Genomic DNA, 20207 nt, shown 5'->3' on the forward strand with positions numbered 1-20207 from the left:
AAGTTTCCCTACCTTTCATCTACAGTCTGTCTCTGAAAGTATTTATCTGCCCTTCTATTGACTAAGATTAAAAGCTATTATGGTGTTTGTGCAAGAAAAGCAAAACTTGCGCATTAAGCTGGGGCCAAAAATATTCCCTCTGATGCAACGGACTAAAACCTCTCCAAAGAATCCACAGTGCATCTCGAACGTACTGGGAAATCTACACAGCAGCACTGCAAGAGACAGTGGAAGCCTTAAAATAGATACCACACGGGTAGAGGACCCAGATTTAATGGTGGCTGTCCTCCACTGTTTGTCACACTTTTATGCATTGTGTTACAGAATGGGCTGCTTTATTTTAAGCCGACAGCTCTGAGTGAGAGCGGGTTCTTACGTTCACACAGGTGCATTCATCAGCATCAAGCTCTCTCCTCAGGCTAATTATCTTCATGACAAATAGTGTAAATGAAATATGTGGTTCTAATTCTGTCCCATTATTAAGAATGCATGACAAATTGAAGTCATCAATTATGAATGGACTCCGGAAGGAATTTTGAATCTGTATTTTAAGCTAGAATAGGGAGTTATAGACAAACCACGAGAATAGATTTTACCATTTCTTCATGGGTAATTATAGTAGCCAAATGCATGTAAAGATCATGTTTGAACTATTTGCTTACCTTTTGATCACAATAAAGCTAAGGGAGTAAACTGTGTATTATAGGTCATAAGTCTACATACACTTACATGCATTAATGTTAATAAATCTTGAGATTTAACTATGAATCTGAACAAAGCAACATCGACATATTTTTTAAATCAAGAACTATATGCAGGACTCTGAATCTATTGGGATGGTTTTTCAATGCTCACAGGTACATATAGGCTCAAAAATATATTTATTCCATTGCTAATAGTTAAGGAAATATGTCTGTGTGTCCTTTGTAATCTCAATATGTCAGTGGAAACTGTCCTCTTCATTTAAATAAATGTTTTTATGAGTTTTCACTTGTGTTTGGGCCTTTTCAGAAGCTTAAAGGCATGGCTAGTTTAATAATGTTGCACATTTCAGCAGTAAGACAATTTAAAATGCTGTAAATGGGGAAAAAAGAATGAGAAAAGTACTCTGCAGTGCTATAGAGGCATCATTAATAATTATACTGAATTCATAGTGAATAATTAAATTTAAATGATTACATAAGTATGTAAAGTAACTGAGTTAAAATGGAAAGTTGTACTAAAAATGTTATCAATTAGCACAGCAAAGCCCAATCTAAGAAAACAACTTTTTAATCTTGGTTTTAAGTAACAGGGTTTTAGTGCTTTTACAGTTTTTCGGGGAGTTTATTCCAGATAAGTGGAGCATGAGAATTAAGCTGCTTCTGTGTATTTTTCTGGTGGTAGGTATGCAGAGTAGAAGACCATAGGGGTCTGATATACTTGCAGATCTGTAAAGTGTTTTTGATCAAAATTAGCTCAGTGATTGATAGACCAAGTGATGTATTTTAAGGTTTATTCTCTAAAATATGGAGAACCAGTTTAACTTTTTTAGAACTGGAGTAATGTGCTCAACTTTCTTAGTTTTAGTGAGGATGCAGACAGCAGCACTCTGGATCAACTGCAGCCGTCTGATCAACATTTCAGGCAGACCTGACATGAATACTTTTTTTAATGTCCTGCTGAGAGATTAGTCCTTTGATCCCTGAGTTCTTTAGTTAACACAGGCCAACTTTATTTTCATCGTAATTTGCCGTTGGATGTTCAGGTCTTACTCCTTCACTAAACCCAGATTTGGGCTTTTTTGGCATTGGGGGTTTCTAGCTGTATTAACTGAAGCTGTGTGGTAACTTTTGAACAATCTTCCTTTGGTCCAAAGTTTAAACACACCTGTAGAAATCCATAAATTAAAGTCATTTGGGTTCATATTCACCTGGTGACAATATAATGTACGGCTTTTTGTTATTTGCATATTTATGGTAACTTATGCTGCTATTAAGATCTGAAATAGGGAGGGCATATGGTAATCTGGTGTCATTCAGTGCTGTTAGCCTATTTGGCCAACCAGCCCTGATGTATTCTTCAGGTCACTGTGGTGTCAGGACACAGAGTGAGGACAACATTTGAAATGACTAGCTGATGATTTAAGGAGAAATTTATGAATTTGGAGGTAATAAACTTTATCCAATGCAATGCACAAGTAGTGAATCAGCCACCATCACCATGCTAGACAATTGGTATCGTGTTCTTGGGTTAATACATAAGCCTGACCCAGACAAATGGTTCAACCTTTACCTCATATGACTGCAAAACCTTCTGCAAAGGCCATTTTTACCGGTTGGCTGCTACAAATTTCACTTGAGCTTGAAGGTATCAATATTAGAGAATGTTTTTCTTCCTTGGTTTGCATCTACTTAGTTCATGCTTATATTATACTTGCTTCTCATTGAACAGCAATGCTGGTTTTCCAGATTGTTTCCCTGCATCTTAATGGGCTTCGTTTATGGTGGTTCCTGACTTGCTCTAAAACATACAGCAATATCTGGCTATTTTTCAGTCAGGTTAACATTAGGATCAGATGATTGTAGCTTGATCTCAGCCTGTCGCTAAAGAAACAAATCAAAGATTTTCTAATAAAGATTAAGGCCTTAAATTAGCCACTGACCTCAAATGAGTTGAGAATTCATGAGCAATGTTTAAAATGTAGTCCTGTGTGAGGAGACAAGACATTTAAACAAACTTTACAAGTTTTACAAAAATAAGCCATAAAATATCAAGCCAAACGAGTCCTTGATGATTCATTTAAAAAGTGTGTTGAAGAACTTGCTAACTGAAATCCACATGTATTTTTGATCCTGGATTTAGTTTTTTAAATAAACTAATATTTTATTACCAAATTGGAAAGCAAGAGAGGGGCTACCTCAATGTGGTTGGTGAATTTTAATAAGCTAAAGAGCTTACAGAGCACGAAGGCTTGGGGAGGAGCTGGAACCATAAACCAGAACTTATCAGACATAAAGAGAATAAAGACAAGACAAGTCATTAAAAAGACAAATACCTAGAACATAACAGAAACTACATCAAAATCTACACGATTATAGAACACTAGCAGTGACAAAACTATACAATCAAATTACAAAGAAGAGCAATAAAGGACCATGGGACACTTACATTACATTCTGTCAAAATAATTATTTATACCCAACTGTTTTAAGAACTCATGGAGGCTGCATTTGGGAGAAGCAATCATTCAAATTATTTTATTTTTATTTACGTTTATTTTGCAAGTTGATTAATCTGTTGATTATTTTTTCAATTAATAACTGGATAGCCAAATACTCATTAAGGAGGGCTTTTTATGAAATGAAACCAGGTGACGCTGAAACCTTTCCAACTTGAGGAGCTCTAGATTGAGCATATTAACAGATTTTTTTAAATCTTAAATGCAAAATGTTTGTATATATTTTTGTTCACCATCATGGCGTAATTACTACTTTAAGTGCGTTGCTCTGTCAGCTGCAGGCATGTTTTAGAGTTTCTATACTATATACTATACTATAATGTATCGATTACTAAATTAGTTGACGATTATTTCAGTAATCAATTAATCCAATTAATTTTATCTTTAAAGGTATAAACTAACATGACAGTCATGTCTTTGATAAGTTCACGTTAACATCTGACATATTTTGGAAGTGGTGAACAGAATAGAGATTGAGACATTTAGTTTGTAAACTGGAAAATAAACTTTTTTTTTCTGTTAAACTCTTTTCATATTCAGTCTCCATACTTTTGGCCTTCAAACTGCTGGGAACCTGAGAACACAGATTACGGTGAGTCACACCTTGTCGATTTTCACCTCCTTCTCAAAACCTGCTGAGGTCTTCTTGATGCCTTCAGCATCTCCAAAGCTTAAACACAGCTCACACTGTAGCGCTGCTGTTGACACTCACTACTTATTGATCCATGGGGCCATTCCCTGTAATGTATCTGGCCCTGAGGAATATCCACAAGAGAGAACCCTACGGGATAGGATTAGTGTGACAAATCAAGACGCAGGGACATGTTTGACCACATAACAGCTTTGCAGAATTAAGTAAATAATCCCTAGTTTTTGATTAAACCCCTATGTTGTTGGTTGAAATAAAATGTATGTATTTGAAACAATCCTTTCTTATAAAATATCAGGTCTTTTAAAAATTTTCATTTTCCTTCTCCCCTCCAGCCATTTACCTGTGCAAGCGCACCATGCAGAATAAAGCCAGGCTCGAGCTCGCTGACTATGAAGCAGTAAGTAAAATGTTATTTTGGTATAAAAACCACTGGCAAGTTTACAGCAAGCAAAAAAAAAAATATCAAATCATGTGTTCTGGAGCCTGGAGATGGCATCAAGCCTTTATCAAATGTCTGATTTACGCTCCAGGAGTTTCATTTAATGCCGGTAATTTCTTGGCCACGAAACATACCCTAAAATATCTGCAGGCTGACTTGGCATCAGCAGATCAATATGCCCCCAAGAGGGGTGTTACCGTACTGCTGAGCTTAGTGGCAATCTACTGCACTTAAACTGTTCAAATGACTCTGCAACTATTGTACAGTACACTTTGTTCCACTTCAATTCAGGACATTTTATGCCTCCAGGAATGATGGCCCTCACTGTTAACATGCCTGCTGGTTGGAAATTTTCTTTTTGTGACGAGGTTTCTCATTTAGGTTAACTTGATGTATGCTTTTTGCAATATTAACAGAGACACATGGATACAATCTAACAGCAAACTTTTGTTGTTTTAATAAATGTAAAACTGCCACCGATATATTTGAGGCTACTGAACATCAGCGCATTGAAGCCTGTTCAAAACAGACCTAAGAATTAAAATGTACTACCATGAGGCGTAGAGCTGGTTATTGTGCCATGAAAATGTATGTGTGTCTTTTTGACCTCAATGAATTTAGAGTAAATTATTGGATATTTTATTTGAAAAAAAAAGGAAGTGAAGTGACAGGATACTTTTTTTTTTATATTGATGTAAAAAATAATAGAAATAAAAATATATCCATCCAAGTTAGCCATCGACACATTGATGTTGCCAGGATTGTGCTGTAGGGTCGGTAATCTTCATCTGGGTGAACGAAGCAGCTCAGAACTCCAGCTCAGAGCTGATGGAAAATAAAAATGAAGCACATACATGGCATTCCCAGAGCAAAACCTGTTAAAGGCTGGAGAAGACATAAGGCTGGAGCAAAGGTTGCCTTCCAGCAGGACGACTAGAAACATACAACCAGAGCTACTATGTGATTATTTAGATTAAAGCCCATTCTTTTATTAGAATAGCCAAGTCAAAACTTAGGCCTAAAGATAAGAGAGGTCACATGACCTCCATCAAATTCCACTCAAATTCAAGTTTGCTCAGTGAGTTTTACAAAGACAGATGGAGACTAATTTTATTCATGATATGCATCATATATGGTAGGGACACACTTTCTTGGTGCTTATTCTAATTATATTAAACTAAATGTTTATGGTTGTAATGAAACAAAAAGTGGAATGGTTCAAAGGTATAAGGACTTTATTAAAGCCAGAGTATATAGAGAAACATTTCAACGGTTGGAGTAAAAAGTTTTGTATTAATTCCCCAAAAAGCCGTTTCAAATTGTGTCCTGCAGGAGAACCTGGCTCGGCTGCAGAGGGCTTTTGCCCGGAAGTGGGAATTCATCTTCATGCAAGCTGAGGCTCAAGTCAAGTGAGTGCAAACGTCAATCCTATCTCGCTTCAACACATCAGTTTCTGTTATTCTAACAGTAATTCTCCTGTGGATTGAAACACATATGCCCTGGGTTGTTTTGTGAGGCTGCTATCTGGTGGTTGGCATGTGTAAGCACAAAAAAAGAATAACTGTCACATAGTCAGGACACTTTATCCTCTGCTGTCAGTGAAAATACAATAAAACAAATCACGACATCAATCATTTGCTCCTGTTTGACAGGAGTAAGGTCCATGTAGGAAATCATGAGTCTCCACATGTCAACATGAAGCAGAGGGCCGATCAGTAAATGTCAGTTATGTAAGGGCTTGGTCTCTCCAGAGAAAACACCAGATAGATCAGGACCTAGACTCCTCAGTTTTCTTTTGTTCTTGAGGCTGCAGCCATTTAGTAAGGAGAGACAGAGAGACGCCTCCTTATATCTAAGGCAGAAGCATGTTGAATTAATGCAGTTGGACCTCATGTTTCAGTTCTATATGCTGTATTAGTGAGCTGTTTTCTCTGTTTGTAGGATTGACAGAAAGAAAGACAAGGCAGAGAGGAAGATCCTTGACAGCCAAGAGAGGGCGTTCTGGGACGTTCATCGACCTGTGGTGAGATTAAAGGAAGCAAAGAAGGAAGAAAGTCAAAAAATTCATAAAAAATTGAGAAAATAAAGAATTGGGTGTTGAGCTTCCACCTCTGAGTAAAAAAAGCAGCATCATATTGTGTCAAAAACAATACGTGCTCATACAACAGTGACCCAAACCGTCATGTCTTGTGCTGTCTCTCACAGCCAGGCTGTGTCAACACCACCGAAATGGACATCCGGAAGTGTCGGAGAGAGAAGAACCCACACAGGGTGAAAAAGGTGATAGACGGAGGCAACACTGAACAGAACATCAAGTCTCACTGTCCCAGATCACTAGAACACTGTTTTCTCTGAATTATATTTTATATGCACATATCTCCAAGCTCTTTTTTCCCCCCTTTATTGTTTTTTTTTAAGTGGTTTAATTACCATGTTACATGTTCTGGCCAAATCATCAAATAAAATCTATGGATGGCTTCACTTTCTTTTGATTAGAAAATAAATTTAAGTGTCATATAAACAAATCAAACAAAATAAATGTCCAGTTATCATACAGCCAAAAAAGGGCCACTCAGTGAGGAAGAGGCCAGCACTGTGCATGAGAAGTCAGATTACTGAACTTAATATCAAGGGTAATTGAAGAAATTAAAAACTGGGGGTAGATTGCCTGACATCAACATTTAAATGGTAAATTCAGTGTTGATATTTAAAATTATTTTGGTTTTGATAAATTAATAACAGGAAAATTTAGAGGTTTTGAATAATTTCAGAAAGGAGGAGAAAAAGAAATCATGCAAATTATAGTTTTCTCTAGAAAAGTATTTATCAAATCAAAAAATATTCATTTATTATGTTTTTTGTCAGAAGATTCCATATGCAGTTTCTTGCCAGTCCAGGAAGGAAAAAACACATAAGGTTACACTAAGATTACATAAAACATCAGCATATACCACAAACCAGTAGCCCTGATGTGTCTTCCCTTATTTATTCCAGTCAGTCTACGGGGTGCCAGACGACGGCCAGAGCCAACCAAGTCCAGTTCATATCAGCTCCCAGCCGAACAGGAAGCCCACCAAAGAGGATGTTCAGAAGGAGGCAAGTGTGACATTATGTTCCAGGCTTCATTACCACTGCTCTGCCTCTCATTCATCATAAAGACAATCCCAGACAGAGACCAATGAGCGCTTACCTTGTTAAGCTCCCTCTTGTCTCTCTCCTTCCGCCCTCAGATAACCTTTTTGAACATCCAGCTGGACAGACACTGTATGAAGGTTTCCAAAGTGGCCGACAGCCTGATGACGTACACGGAACAGTTTGTGGAATACGACCCCTTTGTGTCTGGTGCGGAACCCTCAAACCCCTGGATTAGTGAAGACACCACCTTATGGGACCTGGAGGCAAGGTGAGGTTTGTTTCTGGGTTGGGTGGATATGGCCTGGTCCTATATGACTGATTATTTGGGCCGTGCAATTCTTTAAGTGCTGCACTAATCTCCTGGTGGCTGCTCTCTCATCGTCTCCTCTTTGGTTTGGTTTTGCGTTGAGCAGCAGGGATCCCAGTCAGCAGCGGGTGAAGAAGTGGGGCTTTTCCCTGGAGGAGGCTCTGAAGGACCCTGCGGGGCGTGACCAGTTCCTGAAGTTCCTGGAATCAGAGTTCAGCTCCGAGAATCTGCGGTGGGACTAACCCCAAACATTCAACAGATATATCTTTAACAGATTTCATATACATAAATAAAACCATTCCGACTATATAACGACTGGATTAAACCCTGTTGTAGATTCTGGTTAGCTGTGCAGGATCTGAAGCGAAGGCCGCTCCAGGAGGTGTCCACCAGGGCTCAGGAGATCTGGCAGGAGTTTTTGGCCGAAGGAGCTCCAAGCTCCATCAACCTGGACTCTCACAGCTATGAGCGGACCAGCCAGAACCTCAAAGACCCTGGGCGATACAGCTATGAAGATGCTCAGGTTGACTGTGTGGTCTTCCTCATGAATGTGCATGACTTCATGTTGTAACGGTTGCACACAGGGAGATAAACAGCAGAAATATATACTAAGCTGAAACCAAGAGTTATTTCACCATCTTATCCGCTTGACAAAGGGAATCTAAAACCTTTAACTGTAGAAACAAATGAGGGAGAGGGTGGAACAAATAGAAAGAGAGGGGATGATGGAGTGTGTTTGTGGCAGGGCCTAATGAGGCGAGTAACACCATGAATAGCTTCTTCACTCAGTTCACAGGGGATTGCGCTGGTCTTAATGTAAACAGGTCATGTGTTGTGTCTTTCTAGCAACACTTCACCCACTTCCGCTTTTAGCAACAAATTTCTTCATTCATGCACCAGTTGGATCAATAAACAGAGCATTACCAATGCACCTCACAGTGCACTACTTTCCTGTTGCTCCGTCACATCGAATCGTTATATAAATTCATGCAAAGTTTTTTGAGCACATGTGAGAGAATCTGCATACAGTGTCTGCAATACTACCCTTATTATGACACAAATAGCTTTCTTGTTGGGTTCAATTCAGACATATATAAATATATATATATATTATTTTTTTTGTCTGCTGCAGGAGCACATATTCAAGCTAATGAAAAGTGACAGCTATGCACGCTTTTTGCGATCCAACATCTACCAAGACCTCCTCCTGGCCAGAAAGAAAGTGAGTTCTCCGCCGATCTCTGCTTCATGCTGAGCATGCAACTATTTATTATGATCTGCAGAAATAAATAGACTAAATTAAAGAAGTTGAACTATTTATGTTTTCAGATAATTATTCAAATTGTATTAATTAAACCAACTAACATAAGGAAATAATTAAACAATATCAGCCATCTAAAGGCACTTATTCCATCCAGTACTAATCATTGCAAGTTACCCATAATGTCAGCACTTAAGAAAGAAAAGTAACTGGATGTTTTATTCAAAATGACCTATAAACAAAAAAGCTTAAATTAAGTTTAAGAACTAAAAACCCAGAATAGATCTAATAAAATGTCTCTCAAAATAGTGTTAGATCAAAATGTCAACTGAAACTCAACAAGTAAAAACCAACCAAACATGATGACACAACAGCAGGCCTATATTTTAAAAGAAAAGTAGTAGATTTATTTAATTTATCAGTCCATTTCAACTTAAATCTACTGTGCTTTTCCACCAAACAAAATATGCTTCTGGGTTCTTAATAAACATTCCCAAGACAAAATTAAAACCATATTACTCACCAGTGTGTGTCAGCTCTCTTCATTGCACTGACTGACTAACAGTGCACACCTGGCTGAGGTAAACAAAAGGTTAAGGTTAAAACAGTGAGAGGTGCAGCTGAAATGCAGAAACTGTATTTTGGATAAACAGTATCTGATACTTTAGTACTTACAAAATAATAAATACATTGCTTTATACACATTAAGGGAGGTTGAAGGGTTTCTCCTGATAGCTGCACACTTCAGATAATTGCAGGAACCAGTTTTGGTTTACTATTATAGCAAAAATAATATTTCCCTTAGGAAACAGTGATGCTCTTCAGTTAATAATCTGAAGTAAAGCAAACCTGATTGTGACCAGATTGCTTCTTCTATAGAATGTCACAGATAGCCAGCTTCAGACGAGGGAAGGTCTGCATAAACTATTGTTATTCAAAAGCCATATTTGATCATCCTCGGGCTGTGACCTTTACAGTCGTGCACTTTGGAATAGGTATGTTTATTTCTGTGACAAAAGTCAAATAACAACATCAGATGTAGACATTAATGCCTCGCAAATATAGATCTGATTTCTGTTGACAGTAACAGGTCACAGCCTCATGCTACTTGTCAATAGTCCATATATGCCTGTATGGTGCAGGTTCAAACTAAAAGAGAATTATTGCGACAAAAAATGATACTTTAAAACAACCTGTGTAAAACTGTGGGTACCCCCACTAGTATGTTTCATTTATCCTTCAACTTCCTTTAGGTTTCTGGCTAAGACCCGTAAAAATGGGAGCAGCCAAAAGGACGCGCAAATCTAACTTAATGTAAAAATGTACACATGGCATTAGATACAAAAAAAAAAAAAACACTTCAATGATTATGTCAAAGTGTTTTTTTTTCTGAAATTCTAATAACATTTAATGGCTATATGTGCAGAAAAAAATATTTGAATGATTTGTCAGTTTTTCCCGAACTGTATTGACTTTCATACTTTTAAATGCATTACATTTATAAAAGTGCATAGTAAAAATATTCACATTTAGTTATAAAAGGTAAACCATATTAACAGTTCAAATGTCATTGGGAAGGTAAGTTTAAAAAAAAAATCTGCTTATTTGTTTACAGTCAGTAACATGTTTATCAGGAAATTAATTACATTTTTAGGTTGCTGTTTTTTAATACTTATGGTTTCCAAGTGTCATGATATAAAATACCCAGGGCTGAAAAAAGAAGCAAGAAGTCTGCTAAAAACAAATGGATCGTAATAGAAAGACTTTATAGATGTATTAATGGCTGTCAAATGCAGCCTAATGTTTCAATTAGTTTAAAGCTATTATGTGCATTTCCTGTAGAGTTTAAGCTCTAAAAAGCCAACCCTTTTAGCTTTTAAATTGTGTAATATGGAGCTTTTCATCAGATCACAGCTTCATCTGTTCATGCCAGCCTTTCTGCCCTCTCTTATTTGTACACTGCTCCTTCTGCTGGCCTTTCACTGATCCTACACTCTCTTCCTCAAATGCAACCTTCTCTGCTCTGCTTGCACTGGGCCCTCGCTTTCTGCAATGCTTGGCCTCCTCTTTTTTATTTTTATCCCCCTCTTTTACAACACCACTGCCAACCTCCGTCCCGTCAACACCCATACCTGACCCAAACACTCACCCTGCTTCCCCCCCCTCCCAAAACAGCAGCCAGCAGACACAGAGCAGGGCCGTCGCACCTCCTTGGAGAAGTTCACCCGCAGCGTGGTAAGTTATTTGGAGCTGGGGCTGTTCATATCACAGAAACCACACTGGCTGGCTCACAATCAGTGGCTTTTGCAGTTACAACCATATTACACTCTGTTGTTGCTTCCTCAAGGTGTGTATGCATGTCTTTATGTAAACAGTACATTAATGCAGTGATGTGAATAGTTGCACCAAAGTAGATCTATGGGTCCTCAGATGTTAGATCTCAAGAAGTTTCCTCCTTAAATATTTGATTGAATTATTTTTTTTACTTGGTAAAGGGGTTTTTTCATGAGTACATATGTTTAAGAAAAGTCTTGATACTAATTACAACTCACAACAAATTGTACTTCTGAATTTTCTATAATTAACTATTTGATATAAGAGAACTTTGTGGGATAACATTGATCAAATGGTGCAACCTGTATGTAAAATACACCATAATAATAATAAAAAATAAAAAAAACTTCCCAGCAGGCAAGATGTTAATTCAACATCAATAAACATCAAACACTGATCTCAAGTCGTTGTCATAATTCTAGTCACAAAAAGTAATTCAACTTGACATCAAATTGAAGTTTGTCGATTTTATTGATGTCACTTAAATATCAAACTTCTTTTATAAATTCCAATCAAATAATGATGTTCATGTTTTTTTTTAACTATATTGTTCATTTTATAAGTAGCTTGACAGAAACTATGATTGGAGGGGGACATGCAGCAAAGGTCGCCAAGCAGGAATATGAAGCATTAAGGGCCAAAGCCTCTGATCATGGGTCCTGTGCTGCACCCCTGTACCACCACTCTGTTTCATAAGAATTGTTTGTTTTTTTTGTTTTTATGTAGATCAAAAGTCTGCAACCAGCGGCTTCAGAGCTGCAAGTCGCTGTTTGCATCTTCCACAGTAGCTTTTAATAACTTTGGCTAAGAAATTCTAAATAATTAATAAGCGTTTTTTTTTTAGTACCACAGGTTTTAGCAAAATATCTCTCTTTTTTATATGAAATAATTAAATAATTGTTTAATTATTAATTATATCATGAAAAGGAAATATGAAATGATTGTTTCTTTTTTTTTGTCATTAGGTTGGAAACAATGTTATTTTCTACAGACATTAGCATCCCACCCAAATAAACGCATCCATCCAAATTTAGCTTTTACAAAAAATGTTGGTAGATAAGTAGATATTTGTCTACATTCAGGTTGTTTTTTTCAACAAAATCATAACATTTGTTGCTCTACCTTTTTATTAAGCTGGACTGAAGGTAAGAACTGCTCTGCATAGTAAAAGTTGCAGGCCCCTGACTTAGATGAATACGCAGTCTCACAGTATCTTTATCAGGATGAAAATCTGATGGTCCTGCAAGATGGAAATGCATGCAAGATGCCTTCTTACAGTGTTTGATATACATGACCTTTAAAATAGCAATTCCATAAAGCATAGTGTCTATAGATCTAGTAATATGTTTGACATCATCTTCACCAAGTTGTGTTCTTAATGGCAATATGGCTTTAATAATTTCCCCATGGCATTCTCTCCCAAAGACCAAACATACAGAAAAAGAAAAACAAAAAACATTTTAATTCTGGTGGTGGTAGAGAGGTTAAGCCCCATGAACATAGGCGTTGATCTTTCATGGCATCAGTCATAGGTTCGAGCCCTGGCCTGGTAACCCTTGCTGTATGTCTTCCCCTCTATCTAATCTCAGTTCCTGACAGCCTAGATTAAAAAAATAACAAAAGAGCACTAAAGTCTAGAAATAATCTTTAAAAAAGGGACAATTATTTTATTTGCAAAATCATGACATAATAAATGTGAAAAAAAAAGTCAATATCGTTATTTGAGTGGAATTTAAAATAATTTTATTCTTGAAGTAATGTCAAAATGGCATCAATAAAATCGTTGATGTTAGGTTGATTTAGGTTTTTGACTAGAATTATGACGACGATTTGAGATCAGTGTTGGATCTCAAATTGATTTGTTTTAACTGTGCCCTCTATAATCAGAAAATGCAGGTTTACATTAAACTATAAACTACTTTTAAAAGATTTAAATGCATTTATATGAAAAAATAACTGGTTACAGTTAAAAAATATTTTTGGGTTATGTATGATAAATAAAATAAAAAAATAACTACATTTTTTTTTTCATGCCTACATGATGCATTTACTACATGTTATTTTCTTACTTTTTTCATTAAAAATCCTTTGACAAAATATAAACATTTAACTTGGAAAAAAGGAGAGAAAAAAAATTAAACATAACACAATACTTCTGATACGTAGCAGCAACTACCTACCGTTTTAAAAAGTCATTAGCCGTTACATTACTTAGATTTTAATTTTAGCAGTAATTTCTCTAAGTGATAGAAACATTCTGTAAATTTCAAACAATATGAAGTCAAGATGTCTTTTTATCCTTTTTAACTTCCCTTTATTTGGACATTGCTTCATCTCTTCTCTACATTGACAGAAACATAAACTCGTTCCTGCAAGCAGAAAAATGGTTATAAGGAAATCGACTATATATATATATATATATATATATATATATATATATATATATATCTATCTATCTATCTATATATATATGGAAATGTTAAATATCACGTGGTTCTATAAAAACATAATCATACCCATTCATAAGGAGCAGCAGGTAATTAACTTCACAAATTGATCTCTGCTCTCAACCCAACTTGAAACTAATCCATAGATGTCTCCCAGCCTTTAAAATAGTTTTCAAACAACTTGATTTGGCAAAAAGAAAAAAACGCACAAATGATAAATCCTTGTAATATAATTGTCATAAAGAGCCTATCAGATTTAGTTTTGATAAACATTTAATAACTTGAAGAATAAAATATAAAATTTGAGGTGGGAAATGTTAAGCAATTTGTGGCTTAATAGTTTGCAGACTATTTTCCCTATCAGCACATCAGCCGTATAATAAATGATCTATTGATACTATTTCATTCAAATTTTCAGGGGAAGTCTTTGACGGGGAAGCGTCTGACGGGCCTTATGCAGTCGTCCTGACAGAGCCTGTCAGTGAGAGCTACAACCAGTCCCTGCTGGAGGGATGACATCCACACGGGGGCCGGGGTAGGGCTGCAAACATGGTTCTTGGACACTGCTTCCAGGTTTGCTGGTGTCCTGCTGGTGCATTGCTGGGCAGAATGGGCCGAACCACCCAAACAGAACCACTGATGAAGAGGCCGACGCCTGGAGGAGGATTCCTAGCTAACGGATGACGCGGCATGTGGTGTAAACGATAAGCACATCCAAACTTATGCTGCCCTATCTTCATCACTTAGAGGGCAAAAGGTTGTCAGGCATGACTTGGTTTATTGATTTTATTTTAATGTTTCTTATTTTATATTTGCCACAACACTTTGGGGCCATAAATATTAAATGGAGGTGTGCATTGTACATCTGTTCTCACAAGGCAGTCAGCAATAAAAACAAACCCAGCTTCTTTTGATATTCTTTAAACTGTTTTCATATGTATTGAAGTGCGTAACATGCCGGCTGAAGGGTAAGAAAAGATAGGTGATTATTAAAAAACACCCCACCCCCTCCCTATTTTCGAAAAAAAAAAAAAGATTTTTTAATCTTCATTACATTCCAAAATCCCACATAAGGGCTTTATGTAGCAACCATACGGCACTGTTGCATGTTCCATCCTAATGTCCTGGTTGATAGTTCACGTCTAACAGCAGTGCTTTTTAACCAGACTTGTGCCAAAGGTGGGTTCGGCTCCCTGCCTTCCCAACCTGGCTTCAAGTTCCAACGTGTCCAGTGAAATTTACCAATTCCAAAAGTCTGTGTGAATACCTTAGAGGCCTAAGAGCTTGACACACTAGTATGGCTAAGTAAAGCATTGTAATCCAAGCTTCTAGTGTAGGAACAGATACGGTTTTTGTAGTCACAGAATTTTGAGTAAAATAAGATCTGTATGCTTCTGGGGTTTGTTCTTTAGAGTAGGTCTAAACGTTTCCAGTGCCATGGGTCCATCTAGTGTTTTATAACCAGAGGGCCATCAAGAGGAGCTCACAGGACTCTGCCTGGCTATAAACATGCTAAAGGAACAATGCAGGTGCAAATATTTAATATCACCAGAAAGTCTATTTATTTCAAGGCGTATAATTTATTTTTTCTGAAATGTAACAAGGTAGAATATTTACTGTGGGATATCAGACCCTCACCTGTCAAGGCTGAATTCGCATCTAAACACACCTACAGGCTAATGACCTGAACAAAGACTTCTGCCTCTGCTTCAATTATAAACTTGACTGTCATCTTTACTCCCTGATTTTCCTGTAACCTCATTTGGAATAAGCACCAAGCTAAAAGGGTCAGGGGCATGATATTCCCACTACATGTTTGGCATACAGTGAATGGTTTGTAGATTCATCACACACTGAGGGATTTATGCGTCTACCCTCTGGTTATTAGGATACTCGCACTAATGATTACTGAAACACCAAATCTGTAAATCCCTTTATTATCCTACAATGGGGAAATTATCTCTCTGCATTGAACCCATCCCCTTAGGGGGAGCAGTGGGCTGCCACTGTGCAGCGCTCGGGGAGCAGTGTGGGGTTAAGGGTCTTGCTCAAGGACCGAGAGTGGAGGCTTTGAGGATCAAACCGGGTAGTTGCAACCTTCTGCTCTAACCACTAGGCAGTTTTACTAAGGATAATTTTAATGACTGAGTTCTAATGAGGACTTTGGGATATCAGGAAATGTTGCCATGGTGATAGCAATGATAAATACTACAATGGTAAAATGCTCATATTCGAGCGAGTGGATTTTCTTTCTTATTTTTAGTTCCATCACTGTCAGACCAATTGCATTTTAAACAAATTGAAACCGGTGTGATTATCTACGGCTGAGATTCTGTCAAACTGGCTAAATATTGACTTGGCCTGTAAAATGCGAATTATAAAACTGGAAATATATTAGCTAACAGAATTTTAAAACAGTCCTTTGCAGTATTGATAATGCAAATCCGAAATCTTCGGCATAGTGTTCAGCCCTACTTCTAATATAAAAAAGTTAATCCAGGTGCTCTACAGTATATGCCCTCAACTCTTGGCCTGAAGTGTTTTTCAGGAATAACTGTTAGTGCAGCCTTTGCCCCCCTTATACAGTAGGAATCAAGAACAACATGTTGCTTTGGTAGTTGCTGAGGTAGTTGCTTAATATTTAATAGACTCTGTGAGTTTTTTCCCCCCTAAATCCTTAAATGGACATTATGGCGACAGGAGCATAACATTTCCATTCACAAATATCTTCCTTAAAGTTTCTTTTATGCAACATTTTAATCTTAACAGAAGTAGATACTTGAAATAAATTCATCTGTGTGAGATGAATCTACATATACCTTGTGCATTAAAGTACTGAAATACCAACTTTTCCGTGAGATTCTGATTTACTGAGTTGCACTTGTATTAAAGTGACTGATCTCTGATGATTATGCTGCACAGTCAGATAATATCTTTTTATTTTATTGCACGTATATCTTTTTATTTATTCCCTTAAACCAATGGCCATTTTTATGTTTCTCTGTTGAGTGTTTGTCATGTGGAAAATGGTGCATGTTGGACCACAGGAGACGGCTAAACTGTTTATCAAGATGGATTGATGTTTAAAACTTGAGATTGGCTGAAGAGGAAACAATAGGAACATTGTGGCTGCTGCCTTCTACACACAAGAAGTGCCCACCCCCGAGGCCACCGACTGCAACAGTGAAAAACCCCCAGAATGCACCGCTGAAAGAGTCTCATCGGTTATTTTTTAGTGGTCATTTGCAATGCACTGTACAGGTCATGATGCTAATTATTCTTATTAACCGAACTCAGTAACCTCCTAAATGTAAGGTAGAGAGATGCTTAAGTCGAGTCAATGTACCAAATGTTATCCTCAGCACAAAACGCGGAGACACCGCGTACCAAGTGCATTGTAAATTTAAAATGGTTACATTTCATTATCGGAAAGCACACTTTAGTATGATGCGAGCACATTACTATGCATGTTACATATTCAGGGCATTTTGTGCTTTTAGTTTCTCAATCAGCAAGATAAATCTAAAACACTCAAAGCACTTGTTATCTGTTCACGGGTACCAAATAATAAAACCTCTGGACCTGTTTGCTCTTTGCTGCTGTCTGCTGTTCTGCGTCATAAAAGAGAAAACAGTTACAAGTGTCTCTCATTTACACACACAGACATTTAAGGTATATGAATCAAATCACACAAGAACAAAGCATTTCTCTGCTGTTTTATTTTATTGTTTGTTCTAATGTTCATTGTTAAAAAAAATCAAAATGCAAGCTTTTGGATTAAATTAAAGACTGTAGATCCCTTGGTAAAACAATTATGAATGTGAAAAAGCGTTAAGAGGTATTTTTTATTGAATATAACAATAATTGAACTTGGAGAAATTTACCTCTTCATTTAACCCATCCCCTTGGGGAGCAGTGGGCTGCCATCGTGGGGCGCCCAGGGAGCAGTGATGGGTTAAGTGTCTTGCTCCGAGACCCAGAGAGCCAGTCTGTGGGAGTGAAGCTTGAACTCAGAACATCAGGATTCCAAGCTCTATGCCCTAACCACTATGCCGCACCTCCTTATATGCAGGTATAAATATTATGCTTTTTATAGCAAAGACTTGAAATTATTTCCTACTTTATAGCATTAGCATAAAAACCTAACCTTTATTTTATATAGAGCTATTCAGCTCAGGAGCGAAAGAATATCCAGTTATTGAAAACAAGTTTATAAAAAAAAAGGCATTGTCACTCCTGACGTTTATACTTTGTCAACAGCATTTTTCCAGTATGAAATTAATTAAGCTGGACCAAACAGAGAGATTACTCTTAACCATCCCTCTGCGAAAATATTCTGTAGCTCCTCAGTAGTCTTTCATTCACACATTTTTCTCCCCACAAAGGTTTTATATCTTTCCAATTTACATGTATGGACTGATATATCAATTAAAGAAAAGGGATTCAGGGATTTTTCTTCAACAGTACCCAATGGAAACCTATTTTTCGTTTATAAATGTTCAGAAATGTAAAATTCATAAAACATGAGGTTTAATCATTCAGTTTAACTCAGATTGCTTCACAATAAAGATCATCCAGTCAGATTGTGCCTGACTTTGCAGGACACGCTCCTCCTGGATCGGCATGTGGGAACACTAGATATTTGTTTGCATTTTGTCATTGACTCAACAACAATCCCTCACACAAAGCATGCATGCAGTGACAGTGGAGAGGACAAACTCCCTTTTAACAGGAAAAACCTGCAGAACCAGGCTCAGTGTGAGCAGTCATCTGCAGAGGCCAATCAAGTTTCAAGAAGAAAGAAGCACTGATCCATACCGAGGTTCAAAGACTGTTTTGAAGAGAAACAGGTAAGCTTGCTGCCACCGAATTTAGAGTCAAACGACAGTGAGTGACTAGCTCCACTTTGATCAAGCCCCCCCGAAATAAATGTGTTTCTTTCACTCTCAGAGTGTTTTTCATTAATTTATTCTAGAAGTATTTCTGTTTTTTTTCTTAATATTATCAGGCAAGTTGGTGTTTCTTGTTATTACATTGACATTCATTATTTTAAATGTTACAAAGGTAATAAGGCCTGGTCCTGGATTCCAATAACACTAACAATTTAAAAAATGTAGATTTTCAAAGTATTTCACTGAGTGCCCTATAAAGTGTTAAACTCCTTTTTGGAAAGAGCATGCTGTTCCAGTAAAAGTCAAGGTCCATGCAAGTAAACTCCACCTTTTTGTGTTTAACTGACTATTTCCCCGCAACATGTTTCTCAATAAAACAGCTGGCATTTAGATGATGTAAACAGTGACATGACGCCGCACGTATGCTGCAGTTCTTCTTTTTTCGTCTTCAGCTTGAATGGCAGAGACTAATTTGGGTCCTCATCCAGTATTGTCACAGTTCCAGTTTTATAGTTAGTGTTCAGACTGTAAATATATATAAAAGTGCTTTTCTTTTAGGTATATGTTTTTATTTTTTATTTTGCAGAGTTGCATAATTACTTTTTTTTTACTTAAACATTATACCAAAGTGAAACAGGAAGTCTTTGATGAAAGATTCAAGGATACTCTAATGGAGGTTTTCATAAAACATAGACCAGTAGAAGAAGGTTTACTTGGTTGTATTTTAATAGGGCTGCTGTGTGTCAATAAGTGTCCAAATGATTATTTTTTTAATGATTATTTTCACAGGATTTTTTTTCTCTCATGAAAACATTAATATTCAGAATACAACAAAAATAAAACATTGATTTGTTTCTAATTTTTTTTGTATGTCTTTACTACTGTGACAATTACTAAGGAGGATTTTTTTGTATCTAAAAAAAATATTCACACTATTATTTATATGTCTGTGCGTCTCGAAAACATTTTCTTTATACTACTGATGCAAATCAGTTCAATTTATAAAATGATTAATCCTAAAGGTAAATTAACATCCTGCAGTAATTCATGGTTATTTTTTTCAATATGGCTATTATCATTTTTTTTCATTAAACATTTGATGTTTATTTTGTGATATTTACTTTTTCCAATTAAACTAACAGGGGATGCAGATGTGCCAAAAATCTGAATTATAAAGTTGGTTTTAACTTAAAAAATATGGTGCAATGCAAGCAAACTATTACAAAAAGCATTTTTGGATACAATGTTAATACAAATCCTACCTGAAAACAAAATAAATGTACTTGAATCATTTTTCAAAATATGCTGCTGTTACAATGTAACTGGTATCCAGTATATTATGTAAATATTTCATTTACATACGGTATATTCATGAAATTAGATTAATTGCACAAGTAGGACATACCTGCTTAAAAGAATCGAGGATTTAAAAATACACACATTCTAAGTTATAAGACTGAATAAAACAGGGTTTTGAAATTATGTTTCAGTCTAGAATCAGAAAAAAAGTATTCTGCCTT

The 20207-nt window shown here is 36.6% G+C and overlaps 1 protein-coding gene across 3 annotated transcripts in view; it reads left to right on the forward strand.

The window, feature by feature from the left end:
- Window positions 1-17709, forward strand: part of LOC107097835 (regulator of G-protein signaling 6-like) — a 69906-nt gene extending 52197 nt beyond the window's left edge. Inside the window, exons 6-17 of one of the 3 annotated variants that reach the window (XM_015395148.1) lie at window positions 3761-3812; window positions 4205-4269; window positions 5644-5720; window positions 6253-6334; window positions 6517-6591; window positions 7306-7407; window positions 7542-7714; window positions 7860-7985; window positions 8090-8276; window positions 8886-8975; window positions 11190-11249; window positions 14214-17709. In XM_015395148.1, coding sequence (XP_015250634.1) covers window positions 3761-3812; window positions 4205-4269; window positions 5644-5720; window positions 6253-6334; window positions 6517-6591; window positions 7306-7407; window positions 7542-7714; window positions 7860-7985; window positions 8090-8276; window positions 8886-8975; window positions 11190-11249; window positions 14214-14264 — 1140 coding nt within the window. In that variant the 3' untranslated portion in view covers window positions 14265-17709. Of the gene's footprint in view, window positions 1-3760; window positions 3813-4204; window positions 4270-5643; window positions 5721-6252; window positions 6335-6516; window positions 6592-7305; window positions 7408-7541; window positions 7715-7859; window positions 7986-8089; window positions 8277-8885; window positions 8976-11189; window positions 11658-14213 lie in introns of those variants that run through there. The other 2 variants (XM_015395149.1, XM_015395147.1) reach the window with 2 other exon arrangements.
- The last annotated feature ends 2498 nt before the right edge of the window (window positions 17710-20207 follow it).

Source organism: Cyprinodon variegatus, unplaced genomic scaffold (genome assembly GCF_000732505.1).
Source record: "Cyprinodon variegatus isolate N-32 unplaced genomic scaffold, C_variegatus-1.0 Scaffold727, whole genome shotgun sequence".
Lineage (NCBI taxonomy): Eukaryota > Metazoa > Chordata > Actinopteri > Cyprinodontiformes > Cyprinodontidae > Cyprinodon > Cyprinodon variegatus.